Here is a 22877-nt window from a genome sequence, read left to right as displayed (position 1 = left end):
CCAGCATGTTTTACACAGCGGATACCCTTCCAGCTGCCCCTATCACTGGGAAACATCCATACACACTCATTCACACATACACTACAGACAATTGTAGCTTACCCAAATCACCTATACCACATGTCTTTGGACTTGTGTGGGAAACCGAAGCACCCGGAGGAAACCCATGCAAACACAGGGTAGAACATGCAAACTCCACACAGAAATGCCAACTGGTCCAGCTGGGACTCGAACCAGCGACCTTCTTGTTGTGAGGCGGATCTACTGCGCCACTGCGTCGCCCCATGATTAATACAGTACTTTATAAATAGTTCTTTGTAGTAAATCACCTTATTGTAAGTAAGTAGTAATGTAAATGCCTTGTTTAGGCATTTCAAAGTAGGCATATTAAAAATCTGTATTTCTCTGTCTGTAAATAAACAAATAATACATGAATGAATGCATTTGTTTAGTAGATTAGTAGATGTATTTATTGAAATTTTAGGAGCAAACACACATTAGTCTATGTTTTCCACAACAATGAAAACAGAATACAATTAGCAGACACAAACACTGAGTTGAGAAGAAAAGTTCAAGAAACTGTGTGAAGGCTGTAGACCTGTTGAACACAAAGAGAAAAGAATGACATTTCACCTCCGGTTCAAAGCTCAGATTCTCAATTTATAACAACGACATGTTTCAGTTAGATCAAGATAAGATTAGGTAAGATTAATAGAAAAAATTAAGCAATGATAAATACAGTACCTCTCACTACTAACTGGTGTGTTTATATGTTGTGCTTGTGTAATCAAAATATGTGAACTCATCAGTCTTAGCTTGTATGACTCTTAGCATAAGTGGTTGTCAAAATAGTATATAAAATTATTTTTTATGGACCTATACTTGTCATTTTCCAAGCTTGTTCTCAATAAAAATATATTTAAAACTTTTTATTTTAAGTTTATTTGTACTAAGAAATGTGCCATTGATGTTTGTGATGCTCTGAAACAGATTCAGTTGTGAATTAGTGACCGATATGCGATAAAGTCTAGATCGGATACACTGCCGGCCGGAAGTGCAATATGCACAATAATATAGCAGCATTTTTTTAAGACACTGAATAACAATAAATTACATTTTTACAGTACTGTGATGGTTGGGTTTAGGGTTGGGGTGGGAGTAGGCATTAAAAAATACCATTTATTGAGTAATTTAATAAATAACATAAATAATACTCTGTACAAGTACTGTTTTTACATTACTGTGACAGTTGGGTTTAGGGTTGGAGTGGGGGTAGATATTAATAAAACACAATAAATGGGAAATTCAATCAATAATATAAATAATTCTCGTTAACTTCAGGCCACAACCAAGTCCAATCTAGCAACAACCCTGATGTGCTATGGTGAACGTGATGGAGGAGAACGGTGGCTGAGAGAGGTCAAATGTGCTGCAAGTTAAGAAAGCACATGCAACTAGAAAAACACTATACAAACCAAGAAATCATGCAAATTCTCACAACACATACAGAAATGCACTGCAAATAATGCAGACCACACAGAAAGGGGACCTCAAAGAGTGACAAACCTGAAGTAATCCCAGCAGGCACACAACATCATAAGACGTTATTATAAGGTTAAATTTAGTTCATGACGTCAGGTGACCAAAATTCAATGTCTAGTCAGCGTCTAAGGACAACATTGTTTTGACGTCCATTAACAAAGTCAAATTATGTTGATATTTGGTTTATTTTAGGTTGTGTTAAAAAGCGACCAAAATCCAAGGTCTGATAGATGTCATAGTGGCAACGTCCACACAACGACAAGGTGTAACATGAGTAGACATTGATATTTGGTTGATTGTAGGTTGATTTTATGTTGGACATTGGACACTGATATCGGCGTGATGTAGGGTTTTGATGTCAACTCAATTTTTATTTTCAAACAAAATCCAACAGCCCCACAACATTGGGGTACAACCTTAATATGACTTCATGTTGACGCCCTGTGCCTGCAGGGATGACTAATGAGGTATTCAACTCATAGTTCAAGGGAAGAAGGAGGTGGGAGGCAAACATTTAAACACCAAACAAAGCAAATAAACACTAAACAAACGGGTGGTGGCAGCCCTTCACGGACGACTACCGCCAAACTGAAAGCAAGACCAAATAGAAAATGCCCTTGCCCTAGTCCTCTTTCGTCTTCCATTGTCGTCTCTCCTCCTTTTATCTTTCCAGAGTGCCTCTCTGTGGAACTCGAGAGCGGTGTGGTGCACAGGTTGACTTTCATGGCTCTCGGCCACACCCCAATTGCTACATCCAGCTGCTTTCTAAATTTCATTTAATGCAAATAAAACTTGCATTAATAATAATATGCATAATAATGAACTGGACTGCAGTTCATTAATAGTGCTAAAATGTACAAACAACAAGGAACTGTACAACCAGGATGTTAAACTAAAAACTCACCTCCAGATCTCGAAAATACTGCTGACAATAAACAGGAAGCAGCTGGGGTTCATCACTTTTTGGGGTCCCCAACACATTTCTGTTATTGTCTGTCCTATACAGCTCATTTCTGTATTTGCATGTGTTGTGTTGTCAAACTGATCAAGATGTTTTCTTAACTTTGTGTTTTTGTATGCATTTTTCTTATCTTGCAGTGTGTTTGAGCTCTCTCAGCCATCGTATGCATTGGAAAAAATGTTGGGTTCAACACAATTGATTTGTGTTGGTGCAACATGAAGGAATTAAGTTAACTTATTAGTTTTTACAATTCTAAGTAGATTGAACATAAAATAATTAAGTTGTCCCTCAAAAAAAAACCTCAAGAACTGTGTTGTTTCAGCTCATTTTAAACACAGCAAATGTCACGTTTTGGGTGTAGGTGAATGTCAAGACTTACGCAGACTGTTGTTGTGTTTTTGTCACAGTCAAAGGTCTTCATCAGATTCTGAAGACAAAAATAAAAGCATAAAAAGAAAACATACTTACACCTCTGCTTTATAAGAACCATGTGTTATAAATACACTTACATCCTTTTCACCTGAACTAGATTTTATCTTCTGCCTCTTCTGCTTCCTGTTACAAAGATGAAGCATTAAGAGAGCAATAAAACACAATAGTTCAATAGAATAGCAGGGGATTTGTTAGTTGCGTGCATGTTTGTCTCTGTGTTACTGTTTGTCAAGGCATCAACTATGGACAAAAAAAATTATGAAAAAAAAAATAGTTTAACCACAAAATTGCTTAATTTTTTGTCCAAAGTAGAAGAAATTGGCATTTTGAAGATGAAATCAAATGAAGCCATTGTCTTGCTAAACCATGACTAGCGTTTAATGCACAACACACAACAATATCTTTTAAAATCTAATATAAATTTGATTGTGATAGATTTGGTTCTCAACAATAAAATAAGGAAATGTAAAATGTTAGATTACATATTTACACTGAAAGTAAACAGTGGTAGATACTGTCAGCAGTAAAAAGATTCACAAAATGTATTCAAAAATTACTCATCTGTTTGAGTTGTTTTCTTCAGCTGAATACATATAAAAAGGTTTGTGACTTGCAGCGTACAGTAACTTGTAAATACTGCTGTATTTCTCTAGCTCAGGTTTAGTAGCTGAAGAGCTGGAACTACTGTACATATCATGTGAAATGCTCATAAAAACTCAACGTCTCTTACTTGTGAAAGCAAATGCTGATCAGACAGATCAGAATGACTCCAAAACATGAGATAATAGTGATGAAGATGATGATGCTAAGCAGCATTTGTTCAGGTGATGATGATGATGATGATGGTCTGTTTTCTGACAGACACAAAAACAAGCCATGAACTCAGTCAGCCAGCACAGTTGTTCTTATAGCTGCATACTTATAGTTAAAAATAAATTAATTAATCCATGGAATAACCTGTTATTGTTAATGTCCACCTTATTCCTGCTGGATAACAGGTGTAGTTTCCTGCATCGGATGCTTGTATTTGCTGTATTTTTAATTCTCTTGGAGCTGCTGGGTCGATGTGAATCCTGTTTGAGCTGAAGTTTGTTTGAGTTCTGTTAGAAATCTGTCTAAAAATAGCAGAGTTGTTCATTCCCCATGTGAAATCATCATCTAATGTTGTTTTGTTGCAGTGAAGTGTAACTGTGTTCCCTAAAAACACTGTCTTGCTGATGTTCTGCTTAATCTTTGCCTCTTGATTGGATTTTGAATAATCTAAGAAAAGACACAAAAAAATCACTGCAGTTTTGATCACTGCACTGGGTTGTGAAATTCTTATTAATCATTTTTTCACAGCCATCATGCAGTAGGATCAACAGACACACAAAACACATTTGAATAAATTTTTTATGACCACACCAAATAATAAGGTAGTAAATAACATTTCATCAACAGAGTTGTGACAAGTATTACAGTAGCTGCGCACTAGACTCACTCACAGTTCATGGTAAAATTGTGAAAATTCATTAACCCAGAGTTGAAGTGTAATGGACTACTTGTAACCTAATAACTTAGTTAAAATACTAAGTATGAGTTGCTATATTTTATTAAAGTTATTACAAAATGAGTTGTACTCAAATTAATTTTACGTCTAAAAATGATTTTAGACTATTAAGGAGATTAGTGTGAATTTAAGTTTAGTATTATATTTAAACATTAACAGAAACTGTAATATTAAAGTAAACAACAGTTGGTGATTCTCCGACTTTGATAAGTTTACAATCTCCTATAGATGCGAAATATGCAAAAATCTAATCATTAATAAAACATTATTAAATAATAATAATTTTAAAATAAAAATTTTATCAGTTGTTTTTCAGAAAAGTACATACTGTTTAATTTTTAAATAAGCTTAAAGGTATTTTATTTTTCATATAGCACTACGAAGTTATACATTTTCCAGAAGCCAAAACAATAAAAATGTACCTGAATCATCCAAAATGTTTATGCATATTTTTAATGTGTTTTAATGCATAATGTTGCCTTCTTGAATATCACTATTTAGATTGTCATTTCAGAAAAAAAAATACTGTGGAAAGGTAATGTTGTTAATAATAAACTGAGGAAAACCAAGCTGCATGTTTAAGTACAGTACCGTAATTCTTCTTTAGAGAACAGTTTGTTATTTATTAGTATTCCAAAGTATTTAGATAATATTACTAGTATTAAGTAATTAAAACAAATATGTTATGGATTACTTTTAAAGTATTTACTTTGTAATCTGTGTTAAAAAAAATAAAACTAAAATATCAATCTTCTGAACTCTGATTATATACTGGATTACGACTCTCTGGCAATTTCACGTGCGTCTTTTATTCTCATTTAGCTGCGTAAGATAAAAGCATCTGCTAAATTAACAAATGTAAAATGTAAATGAGATCTTTAACCAAGTGCCGAATTACAGAAGAGAAAAAATTACTTTTTCAACAATTGCACGAAATTGTAAAAATGTAAACAATATTATTTATTCATCAAACTATGCTGGGCTTTATATCAATGACATATTATTTGATTTTAGTCAAAAAACACTAAGTGAAATGTACCTGCGTGAATGAGGAGAATAATGACGACACAGAGATCCAGATGAAAAATCCAGGTTTGAAATATGGCCATAACAGCAAACTCAGTTTAACGCTGTGAAGGAGAATAAACTCTTACTGTCCGCTCAGTATCTTGAAGACTTATAGGCGAGCTGTAGAGACTGAAAAAAAGGAAGAAGAGAAGACAGCGGGCAATGCCTGTGATAAAACAGAAGAGAATATTTGGTACAGTCAAAAGAACATTATTGGACTTAAAAAAACACTGCCTGCTTACATAGAGTTTGCAGAGATCTTTCATCTATATATTTTGGTAAAGCATTCTTTGACAGAAAGAAAATAGCAATAAATATTCAGCAGGTGACTTAAAACAGCACAACTAATTATTATGATCATTTATTTGTAATGAATGGTATCCATTCATTCGTTCATTTTCCTTCAGCTTAGTCCCTTTATTCATCAGGTGGTCACCACAGTGGAATAAACTGCCGAATGTTATCATCATGCATACAAATTTAATATGATTAGTTTTTTCTGCTCTTGTCTGCCGTGACCAGTTAAACCTCATTTTCCACAGCAGACTCATCACATCCTGTCACTGTTTACCATATATGATATTGTTGAGCATGCTCACACTTCTTTATGGCCTTCTTTACTTCTAAACTTTAGTTCTTAAATTTGCTTTCCTGGTGATGTTCCTCATTTATAAATAACTTAAACATATTTTTTTTTTCCTGCTGAAATTCTGAAATACAACAAACTAAACTGGACTTGTCAAAATGCATTTGTTGAAAAATTGAGGAAATTGCATTAAACAGTGGTGGAAAGACTGCTGAAACATTATGCTCAAGTAAAAGTACATTACTTGCCAAAAATGTAGCACAAGTAGAGTAAAGGTATCTGGTCTAAATACTACTCAAAGTATGAGTAAAAAGTAGCCCTTCTAAAAGTACTCTAGAGTAGTAGATATTATGCTGTAAAAATATTCCACCTTATACCCTGCAAATTAAAATTGTAGCTTTCTGTTTTGTTTGAGAGTGTAAATACAGAGATGACGTTCCAACTGCAGCTTTATTTTAAGAATGGTCAAACAGGCAGGGGTCAAACAGGTGCAAATACAAACATCAGGGGCAATCATAGAGAGATAATGCCAAACACGGGCGAAAAATCGAAGCTGGCAGCAAATGATCAAAAAACGATAAACTGTACAGGATCAAAATCAAAAACAGCAAGGGACAAAGAACTGAAGGTGTTTGTGTAATCAAAGTCAAGTTTCTGAGTATAAGGTGTGAGGTGCAGATGATTATGTGTAGGCCACGTGGATGGTCGGCGTGTGAATGACTGGAGAGCCCTCTAGTGGGGCTTGTGGTCACACCAACAGATAATCCTGCCACTTAGGCCCAATCCCAATTCTACCCCTTAGCCCTTCCCCTTCCCCATACCCCTAGTTTTGTGCATTCCCGTGAAGGGGTAGGGGTGTCCCAATTCTTTTTAGCTTGAAGGCGTAGGGCTAAGGGGAAGGGGTAGATAGCCCTTCGAAGGGAGATTTAGAAAATTTCCCAGAATACCCCAGCCACAACAGCATGATAGCTGCACCCAGAAGTAAGGAGATCCACAAATTAGTATTTTGTCATTATTACAAATTTTTAGAACAAATGAACACGTTTTAATATATTCATAACCGCGTACGTGTTTTACCGTCATGCTTTTTAATAAAAACGCTAAAATAAAAATCTATAATCCATAATCAAAACTCCTGTACAGCAGTCCCACAACATTCTGACACTCGATGACACCCGATAACCCTGTCAAAAAAGTCTAGTGGCTGAGAATAAGCTTTTTGCGGTGTCTGCTATAATGTTAATGTTGTTTTTGGTGTGTTTACATAGATGAATATGGCCACGGTGTAAAGACGCAGTATTACGATCTTATTGCCACATTAGATTGATATGATAACATGATATATGCCTTCAGTGATTTCCTGAAGGTAAATACCAAAAAATAAAGCAACTAGAATAACTACAGCAGTCGCAATCGTCTGATCTCATATGAAGCATGAGATTGTGGTGACATATGATGACGGGTGCAGGTGCTGTAGTGCTGTCCCAATTCTTAGGGGTAAATTTTGAAGCCCTTCCTCTTCACACTCGGTTTTAAGGGCCAAGGGGAAGGGGTACAAAAATAGAATTGGGATTGGGCCTTACATTGATGCCATTTTCTTTTCAGGGTTTTTCTGAGTGCAAGTAAAATTATTTGCGAGGACGTTACATTTAAAATGTAAGATTAATTTAATGTGAGAACAGAATAAACATTCTTTAATGTGTTCCTCATGATTTTCATTGTTTGTTTTATTTTTCAAAACAAATATGTATTCCAATTTTGGTTCTTGCAAAACATTTCAGAAAAAGTTGGAGCAGTAAAGCATTTACCACTTTGTAATATTGCCATTCCTTTTCACAACACTTAAAAGACATTTAGGGATTGAGGACACCAAGTGATGAAGTGTTACAGGTGTAAATTTGTCCCATTCTTCCTGCAAACACGTCTTAAGGTGGGCGACAGTAATAGGGTTTTCGTTTTTGCATTTCAAAATGCGCCATGCATTCTCTATTGGAGACAGGTCAGGACTGCAGACAGGCCAGTCAAGCACCTGTATCCTCTTCCTCTGCAGCCAAGGACTTTGTAATGTGTGCAGAATGTGGTTTTGCATTGTCTTGTTGAAGTATGCATTGGCATCCCTGGAGAAGGAGACATTGTGCTCCAAAATCTCTATGTACTTTTCAGCATTAATGGTGCCACCACAGAAGTGCAAGTTGTCTTTGCCAAGGGCACTGACACAACACCATGAAAGACCCTGGCTTTTGAACATGTTACTGGTAACAGTCGGAATGATCCTTTTCCTTCCTCTCAAAAAATTCCTAAAATGCTGATTTATCTGATCACAGTTCATGTTTCCACTGTGTGATGGTCCATCCCATATGCCTCTGAACCCCGAGAAGTTGATGGTGCTTCTGGACACTGTTAACATAATCTTCCTTTGGGCACAGTACAGTTTTAACAAACTGGCATTTGTTGATGTTACTATGTATGTAGTTTGCTGACTGAGGGATTGGAGATCATGATTGTTCAGCTTAGGCTTGCGCCCTTGTCATTTACCTACTGAAATTTCTACAGATTCCTTGAATCTTTTAATTATGTTATGCACTGTTCAAGGTGAAATAAAGGAATATTGTTTTTAAACATTTTAATAATTTTCTCACTTTGAGCAATTAACCTGATTACTAGCCCTAAATTGCTCCTGTCCCAACTTTTTTTTAAATGTGTTGCAAGAACCAAAATTGGAATACGTGTTTATTTAGAAAAAAAACTATCATAAGGATCACATTAAATAATGTTTGTTGTATTATCTGCAAGTATAAATGAAATACAAGTCAAAGTAAATTTAGAAATCATTTCTTTCTTTCTATCTTCTCCTTTTTTTTCTTCTTTTTTCTATAGTGTCCCAAGTTCTGATTCGGGGTTGTATTAGCTAACCGCCGTAGACAAGAAAAAACAAACATATAGTAACTACAAGTTAAAGCAAAATGATCCAGTAAAAGTATTGATGCAGGACTAAAAATATATTTAAGTAAACAGTACAATTTTTTTTTAAATTTAGAGAAAAACTACTCACAGTAATCTGAGTATTTATAATTTGTTACTTTACACCACTAGCAGTAAGCATGCAGTATATTCATGTCTTCATGCACTCTGAAAGCTCTTCTTGAAATACAATTACAATCAGAGATATAATAGAACTAATCAAGAGAGATACAATTAAACAAGATCAGCATGTATGTCATTTTTACAAGGCCTGGTTTTCACACACTGCAACTACTGATGTTAAACTGAAGTAAAGCACAACACTGAGCTAAATTACTTCACACTGTTTTTAATAACTGATTCTGCCATTTTTCAAGAGATCACTGTGAATCTACTTTGATGATTTGCATTGAGCGCTACAGACATAAAGATGATTTGACTATGAAGCTCATTAAACTAATGAACATTCATCAAAATTGAGAAATTATTACTATAATGTTTTGATTGGGTTACCGAGAATCGACGTAACTTTATTCAAAATAAATACATTTGCTCCAAATTTATCATTAATTATTTTGACATATATGAATACATCTGCTCATATCTCTCTGAAGAGGAACATCTTCAATCCACAGCTCAGTTTGATGAATAAAGTTATGTGAAATGTTAGGAGTAAGAAAGAAGGTAAATCAGACGTCTTTCTCTTTCTCAGTTTTCAAGTTGTTTAAACCTGCCATCTGTACATTTACAACATTTAACAGTTTTTGTTGCAATGCTTCAGCGGTCATATAGGTGAAACACAGCAGGAAGTATGTCTGTGTGGCCGGAATAGCCCAACCACACAAAACTCAAAATGTTTTCATGACTTCTTCACATTCAAAATGTTCACAATCTGAAAACTTTTAGTCCACAAATAAGATAGAGAACTAATTTGAAGAGTTTTCATATTGTCAGCTATTTCTGTTTATATGCAATCAATGTCTATAAGTGTAGCGTCTATAGGTGTATAAATTACATTGGCAATAATCCAGATTATCCACAGTTATTCAAGAGGTCAGCATAATACAGTAAAAAATAATACAGTAAAATACAGTAAAAACACACCAGGTATATTTTAAGATATGACAAAATGGTGACTAACAAGATGGACTTACTTTTTAAGGATAAAAGTGTTTTAATGCTTTATTAACAAGAACAAGCATATACAGTTTCATTTTACAGAAAAAGTATTTTACATGCTTCAACAAGGATTAAGAGAAAAAAAATTGGTTTGCTTTTTGTAAAATGAAGATAAATCCTAAGTAGTCTCCGAATACCACTTCACACATCGACCACAGAGGGGAGGTGTTGCATCTCTCTAAAACCATGTCACATTCTCAATGTCTGCTGGGTTTTACAGATTAAAATTACCATTACTCATTGAGTAATTCATTTTCCTTTGGCTTAGTAACTTTATTCTTCAGGGGTCGCCACAGCAGAATAAACCGTCAACTTATCCAGCATATGTTTTACACAGTGGATGCCCTTCCAGCTGCAACCCAGTACTGGGAAACATCCATACACTCTCACATTCACACACATACACTACGGCCAATTTTGTTAAATTTAATTTACCTTTGGACTGTGGGGGAAACCAGACGAGGAGAACATGCAAACTCCACACAGAAATGCCAACTGGCCCCGCTGGGACTCGAATAAGTGACCTTCTTGCTATGAGTTGACAGTGCTAACACTGGGCCACTGTGTCACCAAAAATTTACATTAGGTTAAAAATATATATAAAATATGGGAAATTGTTAGTTATGTTAAAAAAGGGAAACTTAAGTCATTGAACAACTTTTAGGACAGGTATTTATCCCCACTTACCTGTATGTTTTATAATATGTCTATTTTTCCCACGGCCATCTATCAGTTTGCACATGGAGATTTACATATCAGTATAATATATTTATTTTTTTCCTATTTATTTAAATGGATTTGCTAGTTAATGACCTTACGTTTATATATATATATATATATATATATATATATATATATATATATATATGTGTCCATTATGTCCCTGGACAAATTTGTTTTTGCTTTGATTTTCTTTCTTTCTTTCTCTTTCTTTCTTTCTTTCTTTCTTTCTTTCTTTCTTTCTTTCTTTCTTTCTTTCTTTCTTTCTTTCTTTCTTTCTTTCTTTCTTTCTTTCTTTCTTTCTTTCTTCCTTCCTTCCTTCATTTGCTTAATGCTGCGGTCACACTAGAGTTTGAGCGTGCAAAATTCTGTCGTACAGCGCTGCAGGATTAATAAGACGATTAGACATTTTTAAAAAAGGGAGCGATTGCTCTATATTTAAAATTTCTGTCCAGAGAGGTCAAGTTTTGATCCTCGATTGGTCTCACGCAATCACATGATGCGATTTCACAGGTCATCAAGCTTGAACTTTGCACCGCAGTGAACTGCGAAAACTTGACAAATGACCTTGCGTTTCCAGTCTGACGCATTCGCGTGCGTATGAATGGAAGTCTATGGGGAGAAAAGCCCAATGTGACTGCAGATTTAGGCTGCGGTCACACTAGAATTTGTGTATGCGAAATTCTGTCGTACGGCGCTGCAAAAAGAGGCAGGATTAAACAAGATGTTTAGACATTAAAAAGCGAGCAATTTGCTTCACGTTTTTAATTTCTGTTCAGAGAGGTTATGTTTTGATCCTCGATTGGTCTCACGCTGTCAAGTGATGCGATTTCACAGGTCAGAGTTCATTTAGCTTGAAAGTTTGCACCGCAGCGACCTGCAAAACTTGACGCATGAGCTTGCGTTTCCGGTCTGATGCATGAGCTTGCGTTTCCGGTCTGACGCATTTGCGTGCGTATGAATGGAAGTCTATGGGGGGAAAACTCCAGTGTGACCGCAGCTAAACTCTAGTAGGAGATAATGGCCATCACCTGATGCCAATGACGAACTGCTCACTGATTGGAGAATGAGAAGAGCAGTAGACATAAGCAGCATGTCAACAGTAGAACAGTTTGTTTTGTATGTGTGTGTGGTGGTTCTTTTGTGAGGCTTCTTTTTTATCCTTTAAAGCATTATCTGTTGATAAGGAGCTATATTTCGTTTAAATTTGTTAATGCTGTTGCCTATCTTATGTAGTTTTTGCCTCAGAAACTCTTTTTGGTTGAGAGTTTACTTTTGTTTTTTCATTCACTCATTCATTTTCTTTTCGGCTTAGTCCCTTATTAATCCAGGGTCGCCACAGCAGAATGAACCGCCAACTTATCCAGCACAGTTTTATGCAGCGGACACCATTCCAGCCGCAACCCATCTCTGGGAAACATCCATACACACTCACTCACACTCATACTCTACGGACAATTTAGCTTACCCAATTCACCTGTACCGCATGTTTTTGGACTGGGGGAAACCAGAGCACCTGAATGAAACCCACATGAACGCAGGGAGAACATGCAAACTCCACACAGAATTGCCAACCGACTCAGCCGAGGCTCGAACCTTGCTATGAGGCGACAGCACTACCTACTGTGCCACTGCGTCGCCCCCTTTTGTTTTTTCATTACTTTGTTACTGACTTTTTACTTTTTGTTAATTTGGGATAGGGTTAGTGGAGAGGGGTGCCATTTTTCTTTTTGTAACTGTTTTCTCCTGTTTATGTGAATGAGGGTATTTTTGATGTATTTTTCTTTTGATAGATTTAGTTCTTCTCTTTCTATCAGTTAGATAACCTTTTATTGGTTGTTTTGGCTTGAACTCCCTCTTGAAGCTTTCTTGAAATCCTCCCTTAATCATTGAATAAATCTTTTGTTAATCTTTATTTAAGTAAAATTTTTATTTCATTTAGTCCTATCGGAGGTTGCTCATAGAACCTCACTGCTGACATACAAATTTTACTAACATTCTGTTGTGTACCTGTGTTTCCCTAGACAGAATTAAGGGAACGTAACAATGTCCTATTTCGTTATTTTAAATTTAGTTAGCTTAGCTTTTATCCATATGAGGTTACATAAATTAATAAAAGCAAACTTTATTTACTTAATTGCTGCAAATTGTCTCATAATACATATTGCAGCATTATTTCTTTTTTCATAGTCTCTGAAATGGTGCATTCAAGGATTCAATCTCTCTAAACGCCTCCTCTTCAAGAGTGTGCTCTGCTCTGATTGGTCAGATAAGCCAGTCAGATGAAACTGGTTGAGTGTTTTAAGTGTATATGAAACCAAGTGTCACTTACATGGATTTCACTCTGAAGGCTTCATCACAATGAAACTGTAACAATTGTTTTATGTATCAAATCAAGTCCTAATCATTGGATGTGCATGCAAAGGGAATTTGCTTTTAATGACGAGCAAACAGCATCCTCTTTATTATGATCTTATAAAAAAAAAAAAAATAAAAAATAAAAAAAAAATAAAAAAAAATATATATATATATATATATATATATATATATATATACATATATGTGTGTGTGTGTGTTTGTGTGTGTGTTTCTATTATGCTATTGTGCATTTTCTAGTTTTGCCTTAAGGGCCTCATATACTAGCTTTTTATTCATATGACGCAATATAAATAAATAAAAACAAACTTTAAATTGCTACAAATTTTCTCAAAATATGTATTAGGATCATAATCTCTTTTCTCATAGTGTCTGATATGGTGCATTTAAAGATTCAGTCTCTCTAAACTCCTCCTCTTCAAGAGTGTGCTCTGCTCTGATTGGTCAGTTAAACCAGTCAGATGTAACTGGTTGACTGTTTTAAGTGTATATGAAACCAAGTGTCACTTATCTGAATTTCACTCTGAAGGCTTCATCACAATCAAATATGTAACAATTGTTTTATGTATCAAATAAAGCACAAGTGCGCATCGTTGGATGTGCATGCAAAGTGGATTTGCTTTTAATGAGCAAAAACATTGAAATAAAAAGTGCCATCTGAAATTTTCTTTTAAAAATTTGCATTTTTCCCCAGGCTTCCATGTGAATGTTCAGTATTTTCCTTTTTATCATGATGCATAGGTTGTTTTCATCTGAACTTTTCATAAATATATATAGTAACTATGTTATAACTATATACACACACACACACACACACACACACACACACACACACACACACACACACACACACACATATATATATATATATATATATATATATATATATATATATATATATATATATATATATATATATATATATATATATATATATATATATATATAGAATTCTTATTATAATACTATAATAAGATGATGATGATAATAATAATAATAATAATAATAATAATAATAATAATAATAATAATAATAATAATAATAATAAGATAATCATACTGAAGAAAAGCCTAAAAAGGCAAAACTTTGCATTGTGAAAAATACACAAATATCACTACCTATCAATTTCATTTACTTTTTGAGTGTTGCGGTGTTCATTAATTCATTGCCACATACAGTAAAGTTGATACAATGACTTGTAAATGTGATGTTGAGGTGTTCTGGTTATAAGCTTTAATTAACAGAATGATGCGCCCACAGGATAATAGTTTCTTGATTAAAGCCATGGAGCATCTGTAGACTGTGCAGAAACAGAGAAGAAGCCTTCCTGTACTGTAGGGCATCTGAATTGCATGTGTCTCTGACAGGATTTTCTTTGATGCGAGGGAAACTGTTACAGACAGACAGGTAAGTATTCACTGTCTGTTTGCTGAGGCTGTGACTTTGTTCCGATTATAAACAGATACAGTAAGTCTAATTAACATCAAAAAATTGCTTCTGAAAAAAATGTGCATGATCGACAGACCTGTGACATTTTCAATTCACAGTGATTCGAGAACCTCTGATGTCTCTCATGACATGGATATACATACATAATAGATAATATTCTTCAGAAATCTGCTCACCATCTACATAGGTATAGAGGATAGAGACTTTGGGCCAATTAAATCTAAGGATGCAGAATAAGTAGAGATACCATTACAGACATTCTTCTTATCATATCCTTCTTTTGTTTTTCTATTGTCATCTTAAAAGGAACCCTGGTTATGTAAAAAATACCAAATAAAATGTTTAAACGAATATAAAGCAGGGCTGCCAATGTTAACACATTAACATTCAATTCAAGTTTATTGTATAGTCAACATTTTAAATGTTAAGGAGTTTTGTTTAGGGTAGTCAGTATATAAACATTAATCTGCAGTTATACAGTATATAGTGTAAAAAAATAGGTGATGGGTATAATACATGTTCATTTAGGTGTATGTGTTTTGAGTGTTTGTTGTCCATTAACATAATCTCTAACGTATTTAATTATTATAATTGGCATTAATAACAAATAACAAAAGCTAATAATTTACATTATTATTAATAATATCGGGTAGTACGGTGGCTCAGTGGGTAGCACAATTGCCTCACAGCAAGAAGGTTGCTGGTTCGAGCCCTGGCTGAGTCAGTTGGCATTTCTGTGTGGAGTTTGCATGTTCTCCGGGTGCTTCAGTTTCCCCCACAAATCCAAAAACGTTGTATAGATAAGTTGGCGGTTCATTCCGCTGTGGCGACCCCTAATTAATAGAGGGATTAAGCTGAAAATAAAATGAATGAATGATTAATAATAATCATCATCACCATTTTGGACAACAGGGGCACCTTTGTTTTATGTATGCAAGTGAATTAGTGATGCCAAATGGATGAAGCTTGTTATTTTACCCCTACAAAGGCAACAAGGACAATTGAAGTGCAAGCGCTGTAGTGCTTTACTGCCTTCTAAGCAAAAAGAAGAGAAAAAAATTTGGAAGATGCCTTTGGACAAAGACTCTTGTCTTTGTTCTTCTCAGACAAAAGCTTTTGAAAGAGCTTAAAGGTGGCTATATGCATTTATAGGCTTAACCCTCCAGATAAGGATATTTGGGGCAAAATCATTTTATTTAGATTTTTTTTAATAGTTTCCTTAATTTGAGCAGTTTTTATTCTAAATTTACCATCTGAACACACAAAAAGAGCACTTGACTCAAGAATGTTAAGTAAATAACTCTTTAATCTTTTGCTTTGCCCAAAAATGGGCACAGATAAAAAATGAATGGGGAAAAAAATTTAAAGCTATTTTTTGTTCAATAAAATCCAATAAATCCAACACAATGCCGGTCAATCATATACTTAAAGGACACCTATGGTGAAAATCTACTTTTAAAGCTGTTTGGACAGACATGTGTGTAGATGTAGTGTATAGACAGTCATATTGGGGTAATATAAACTCACCCATTCCTTTTTTTTTTTTCAAATTTAACAACATAAAAATGGTGGACCAATTGGAGCGGTTTTCAGATCGACCGCAACTTTACGTAAGAGTGCGGTCCCTCCGCCCACCGAATTACAATCATATGAACAAGACCAGACGTGTGCAAAGCAACCGGGAATAAAACGTCTGTTCAGTTCGCTAGGATCATCAATCATCATCAAATGTGATCAAGAGTGAGTTTCACATGTTTCAAATGTTTAAAAAGTGCAAGTGTGTAATGAATTACAGCGATTTAGCTTAGCTTTACTTCATCAGCACAGCCGCGTGTCAGAACAATTATAAAAGAAGATGCTTCAATCCCGGTTTGTGGATGTTAAATCAGGTTTATTTTGTACATCAACATAACAGATATTCATACAGCAGTGAGGATTACCAGTGAGGCTCTGTCATGATTACCAGCGATCTCTAACCACCAGAGGTTGCTGGTAAGAACTCATTTTCACATGGACTACATCTTATGAACTACAAATTCAGTCATGCCACACACACACACCTGCTCCAAGTCTCCACTGATTGGACTCCCACAGCTGATGCTGCTTCTGGACTAAACACACACACTACTTTAGCAGCACACACACTCACTTCCTGGCCAAGTCTTGTTTACCTGTAAAGTGACAATTCAGCATTTTCCTTAGTCTTGTTTCTCTGTGTTTTGACCCTTGCCAAGTTTGTCTGTTTGTCCATGTTCACTGCCTGCCTTCCGACCTCTCGCCTGTTATAGTGACTACGATTCTATATTTGCCTTTATTCATCTGTTTGCACCTGTGTTGACCCTTGCTTGCCTGACTACCAAATAAACCGGCACTTGGATCCTAACGTTGTCTCTGTCATCCACGTGTTACACAGAGCACTTGACTCAATAAAGTTAAGTCCTCTTTATAAACCAACCTCAAACTTTGTCCCATAGGAAATGAATGGGGAATATAAAATTAAAAGATTTTTATTTGTACATAGAGAGATTTACGTTTTTCTTTTTTTAATACATGAAATACATAAATTGTTAGTGATGGCCAGTGATATTTCATTTATCTTATCATATAAAAAAATTCAGACCTTTGTTCCCGAAAATATCCGCTTTACATTTTTAAAAAGAGCAAACACTGCAATACAGGGGATGCATGAGGATTCAATCAAATACTTTCTATCAGATACAAGAAACGCTAGATGACTGGTAGGATGTAACTATGGTTTTGTGAGCCACTGAAGATCTAACTTATTCAGAGACCCAGTGATTGGTCAGTTTCACTGCAGTGAGTAGGTACACAGTTTTCTCCATTCACGAGTAGCCCATCCATTTTTATGTACACTTTAGAATATTGCATAAAAAAGACGCTTAAAACTTCAGTGTGCATACATTTTGAAAACGCCCATAATAATTTGTCTTAGTCTTCTAAGACTAATTCAGGTAATTCATTATATTTACAAACAGACCCACAGTGGCTTCTTCTACCACAGCAAATTCCAATTTTGTTTTTAGTATTTGGCGACAGTTTATCAGAAATTCAGTTTTGTTCTCTTTGACTTCCTTTGGCTAAATCACTTCTGTTTGACTCATTAGATTCATTACATTCACAAATAATTTACATGATATTCCAGTTTTGCGCATCTTTGGATAGAAACATTGATACTGATGCAGCAATGCTGATGGATGTTGACAATTGTCAGCATGTTCAGCATTTTGCGTTTCTTGTCTCTGCTATTTCTCAACATTGATATCTGACGACGATATCTCCATTATATAAAGCCATACAGTACATGTCATAATAATTCTAAGTGGTTCGCTTTTTGTTCTCAATCCCATTTCCTGTTTTTCAGTGTTGACACCTTGTGGACAAACTAAGAAGCTCAAAAACAATTTAAAGCACTCACAAGATCCAACAATCAGTTAAATTTGCATTTACTGTACTGATGATGGAATTTGTGACACGTTGGCTCAGTGGTCAGTACTGTCACCTCACAGCAGGAAGGTTGCTGGTCTAGTCCCGACTGGGCCAGTTGGCATTTCAGTGTGGAGTTTGCATGTTCTCCCCATGTTGGCATGGGTTTCCTCCAGGTGCTGTGGTTTTCCCCACAGTCCAAAGACATGCACTATAGGTGAATTGGATACTTTATATTGGCCTTAGTGTGTGAGAATGTGTGTGAATGTGTGTATGGATGTTTCCCAGTAGTGGGTTGCAGCTGGAAGGGCATCCGCTTTGTAAAACATATGCTGAATAAGTTGGCAGTTAATTACGCTGTGGTGACCTCTGATGAAAAAAAAGACTAAGCCGAAATAAAAATGAAAGATGGAATTTTTGCCATGAACACTGTACATTTACTCTAAATTACCCCATATATCCCATGCCCTTACTTTTCATCCCATCATGCTGCTAGGTATTACCTGCTAGGTAAGTATGTGGTGAAGAGGAAGATAAAGGGATTAAAAACATGGCTTCATCACTCCTGACCTTGCTTCCGAATATCCGACTAGCCGATGTTAAAGGAGTAATACTAGAGATTGAATAGCAGATGCGTCTGTGACAGGTTATTCATTCATGAAGGCAATTTATGCAGACGCCGTTAGATAAACAGTGATGAAAAGTAGCTGTGGAGAGGCAATTATATGCTGTTCTGATTACCAAGCACTCTTGGCTGAAAGACATTAGGAGGACAAAGATTGTGTTAAGTAAGCTGCTATTTGCTCTCGATGATTGGAAAGTCTTACAAATAAATCTATGCAGCTCTTATTTCTAAACTTACTTAAAAGCAAAGTATTCAGGCATTATTCTGATGTGCTTTTTTCACATTTTCATTCGGTTAGAATTCATTAAATTAGCATATGCAACATTAAATGCCCTGTCATTTGATACAGTTGTTTTCTGTTTGTTTTTTTACAAAGAAGGAGGCTCTGTGGGACAGACATGGATATCATTTCGATGTGATCAGTCATTTGGCAAACCCACAGCTCATCAAAATTCTGCATTTTAACTAAGCAAACCACAAGACAGACCTGTTGCTATGAGAAGCAGATAATAAATTGTAAACGTGATGTTTCACTCAAAGAAAAATAGTAATAAATGTGGTCATGTTGTTCATTCTGCACAAGCTGAAATTTTAAAGAATGTTCATGCTGTGTGTGTTTTTTTTTTTAATAAAAGTAGTGTATATATTTTGCGCTATTTTCAGATGTTGTATTTAAAGACCTGTCAGTTTTTTTTACTCTAAACATAACCATCACTGGAGCTTCAGTGAATCTCAATGTCTAAATTGTATATAGATTTGTTGACCATTTCTTCAGTTCAATTTTTTACACACTGTTTTTGTCCTACAGCTGTGTGTGGGTGAAACTGGGAACCCTGTCTGATTATGTGCTTAACAATAAAAACTGAACCAAACAATAATAATAAATACATTGGTAACATTTTAGTATAAAGAGGAGGGATTTATCCACATTATTACTGTACCTGACTACACTCTTCAAAAGGTACATATTTGTACTTAAAGGGTTCATATTGGTACCTCAAAAGTATATATTAGTACCTAAAAAATTTAAGAGGAACACTTGTACTTTTTAGGAAGGAATATTTACTCCTGAGGTATTAATATGGACCTTTTAGGTACAAATTTGTACCTTTTGAAAAGCTACCACCCCAGTGACAGCTCACGTACCTTTAGTGTATTATTAAGATATTAGCTGTTTATTAGTAAACATAAAGTACATATTCTGCATGATTTTATTCCACATGCCTAATTCTACCCAATACCTAAACTTAAATGACTATTAATAAGCAGCAAATTAGGAGTTTATTGAGATAAGTCATAATTAATGGCTTGTTAATAGTTACAATTCAATCGTTCATTCATTTTCCTTCAACTAAGTTCTTTGTTTATCAGGGGTCGCCACAACAGAATGAACCGCCAACTAATCCATCATATGTTTTACACAGAGAATGCCCTTCCAGCCGCAACCCACTACTGGAAAACACCTATATCCTCTCACATTAACACACATACTCATACACTAAGGCCAATTTTTCTTACCCAATTCACCTATAGCGCATGTCTTTGGACTGTGGGGGAAACCGGAGCACCTGAAGGAAACCCACGCCAACAAGGGCAGAACATGCAAACCCCACACAGAAACGCCAACTAGCCCCACGACTCGAACCAGCGACCTTGAGGCAACTTAAAAGCGAGAATTTTATTTTAAAATAAAGTGTGACCAATACATTTAATTAAGGTAAAAAGATAATTTATAAGTAAATAATCACCACATAAGATATACAGTTGAAGTCAGAATTATTAAACCCCCTGAATTATTAGCCTCCATTTATTTTTTTCCCAATTTCTGTTTAACAGAGAGAAGATTTTTTTCAACACATTTCTAAACATAATAGTTTTAATAACTCATTTCTAATAACTGATTTATTTTATCTTTGCCATGATGACAGTAAATAATATTATACTTGGTATTTTTCAAGACACTTCTATGCAGCTTAACGTGACATTTAAAGACTTAACTAGGTTAATTAAGTTAACTAGGCAGGTTAGGGTAATTAGACAAGTTATTGTATAATGATGGTTTGTTCTGTAGACTATTGAAAAAATGTATAGCTTAAAGGGGCTAATAATTTTGACCTTAAAATTAAAAACTGCTTTTATTTTAGCTGAAATAAAACAAATAAGAATATATTATAACATTATAAATATTATCAGACATACTGTGAAAATGTCCTTGCTCTGTTAAACATAATTTGGGAAATATTTAAAAAAGAAAAAAAAATTCAGAGGGGGTTTAATAATTCTGATTTCAGCTGTATTTATTAAGCTTATAGCATTATTCATATCTGCTTCTCTTTGTTGCCAGTCTGTGTTGTTTTCTTGTTACTATAAGCTCTTTCTAATTAATCGGATTATTAAAAGGTTTATATCTAAAGAAAAAAAGTTGAGCTGACAGAAACTGTGGACCTTGTGAAAACGGTAGATGCGCTATTCGACAAAGGTCACAATATAGGAAATCTTTGTGGGAAATAATAACAGCTGTTTGACCAAGATCATTGTTTTCTGCTCAAAATTAGATTTCTCAAAAGGGTTATCTGAAAAGCCATTTTCAGCCAGGTTCAGTTCATGTCAGTACACTAATTACTTTGATTCATTAAATATGCAATTTATAAAAAAAATTATTGTTTTCTGAATACAATACACAGGATGCAGTGCCTTTTGGTAAGGGCTGCTTGTCAGAGAAAAGGTACAAGGTACAATAGGTGTACAAAACCTAAAAATGTACCTTTAAAAGTCTACAAGGTACATTTTTGTACAGTTGTTGTACAATTTGTACCCCAAATGTTTTCTGATTATGAGTAAAGGGATAGTTTACAAAATAAAATTTATATCATTTACTCATCCTTTACTTGTCTTAAATCTTTATGAGTTTCTTTCTTGTATTAAACACAAAGGAAGATAACAAAGCTGGAAACCTGCAACCACTGACTTCCATATGGAAGTATATTTTTCTTCCTATAGAAGTAAATTAGAGCCTTTCAGCTTCCTTTTATATATCTTAGTGCATCTTTAGATGGAAACATGGCTATTAATGCAGCAATGCTAATGCTATAAGAAGCAGATAATGCAGATGAACTGTTAATGTGATGGTTCTCCCAATAAAATAGTAATACATGAGTTAATGTGAGCATATTGTTCAACCTGCACAAGCAAAGACAATGCTCAGATGTTGTATTTTAAGACCTGTCAGGTATTTGTACTCTAAACATCACTGGAGCGTCAGTGAATCTCAATATCTAAACTATAGTAAGTAAGTAATTACAGCCTTTAGCTTTCTTTTCTTGTTTTGTTTTCAGCATAGGAAAGAAACTCAAAGGTTTGGAACCACTTGAGGGTGAGGAAATAATGAGTAAATTTTCATTTTTGGTCGAAATCCCCCTTTAAACTCTTAATCACTGGTGTGTGATTTGCTGGCCGGTTATCAGGTCTTTACTATTTCAGTTCATTAGAAAACTTATTGAAACTGTCAGATTAGTAGAAATCATTATCTGATAGAGTATAGATAATGATGGACCTAAAAGAAGTTAAAGGTGTTCCTTTGTGTTTTGAAAGATTCCATATACTGACAATAATTGTCAAAAAGGAAACATAGATCTGTGAAAACCACAAAAAAAAAAATAAATAAATGGATGGCAGGTCAGTAGCTGGTGACGTCACACATAAAAAAAACACTATGCGTCTGCACTAAATCCACCATCGTATTTTATTTTTCAGGGACAAAATCCACTATTGATGAGCAAATTATAATGGCCAAACCCCATTAAAGGGTTTATATCATGTACTATCAATCTACTATGACCATTATGCAGGGTCTGCTTTTATTCACAACTTTAATAATAAAATTTTCCACCCACAGTTGATGTTTACCTTGATTTCTGTTAATTTTCTTTGTACATCATGTTTCATATCTCAAAACACATTTCATATTTCAACTCAAATACGGGTG

At 34.9% G+C, this 22877-nt stretch overlaps 1 protein-coding gene across 2 annotated transcripts; it reads right to left on the bottom strand.

The window, feature by feature from the left end:
* Positions 1 to 472: 472 nt before the first annotated feature.
* Positions 473 to 5697, bottom strand: LOC130235296 (uncharacterized). 2 transcript variants are annotated; one of them, XM_056465841.1, is made up of 6 exons: positions 5524 to 5697; positions 3893 to 4195; positions 3666 to 3789; positions 3013 to 3058; positions 2883 to 2930; positions 473 to 598 (listed from the first exon to the last, which is right to left on the bottom strand). In XM_056465841.1, exons 1-6 carry the CDS (start codon positions 5591 to 5593, stop codon positions 572 to 574), a joined length of 618 nt encoding a protein of 205 aa, XP_056321816.1. In that variant the 5' UTR covers positions 5594 to 5697; the 3' UTR covers positions 473 to 571. The 2 variants fall into 2 exon arrangements, with proteins under 2 accessions (XP_056321816.1, XP_056321815.1); XM_056465840.1 differs by lacking the exon at positions 473 to 598 and having other exon boundaries at positions 2797 to 2930.
* Positions 5698 to 22877: the final 17180 nt, after the last annotated feature.

This window comes from Danio aesculapii, chromosome 9, assembly GCF_903798145.1.
Source record: "Danio aesculapii chromosome 9, fDanAes4.1, whole genome shotgun sequence".
Taxonomy (NCBI): domain Eukaryota; kingdom Metazoa; phylum Chordata; class Actinopteri; order Cypriniformes; family Danionidae; genus Danio; species Danio aesculapii.
The sequence above is the reverse complement of the archived record's forward strand: the minus strand, read 5'-3'. Positions and strand labels throughout refer to the sequence as shown.

What these genes read in the sequence shown, in the direction of transcription:
- LOC130235296 (XM_056465840.1), bottom strand. Translation starts at nt 5,593, where the DNA reads ATGGCCATATTTCAAACCTGGATTTTTCATCTGGATCTCTGTGTCGTC. An exon ending in GTGGACATTAACAATAACAG is followed by an intron (nt 3,790 to 3,892) that starts GTTATTCCATGG and finishes TGTGTCTGTCAG; the next exon opens with AAAACAGACCATCATCATCA. An exon ending in ATCAGCATTTGCTTTCACAA is followed by an intron (nt 3,059 to 3,665) that starts GTAAGAGACGTT and finishes TCTTTGTAACAG; the next exon opens with GAAGCAGAAGAGGCAGAAGA.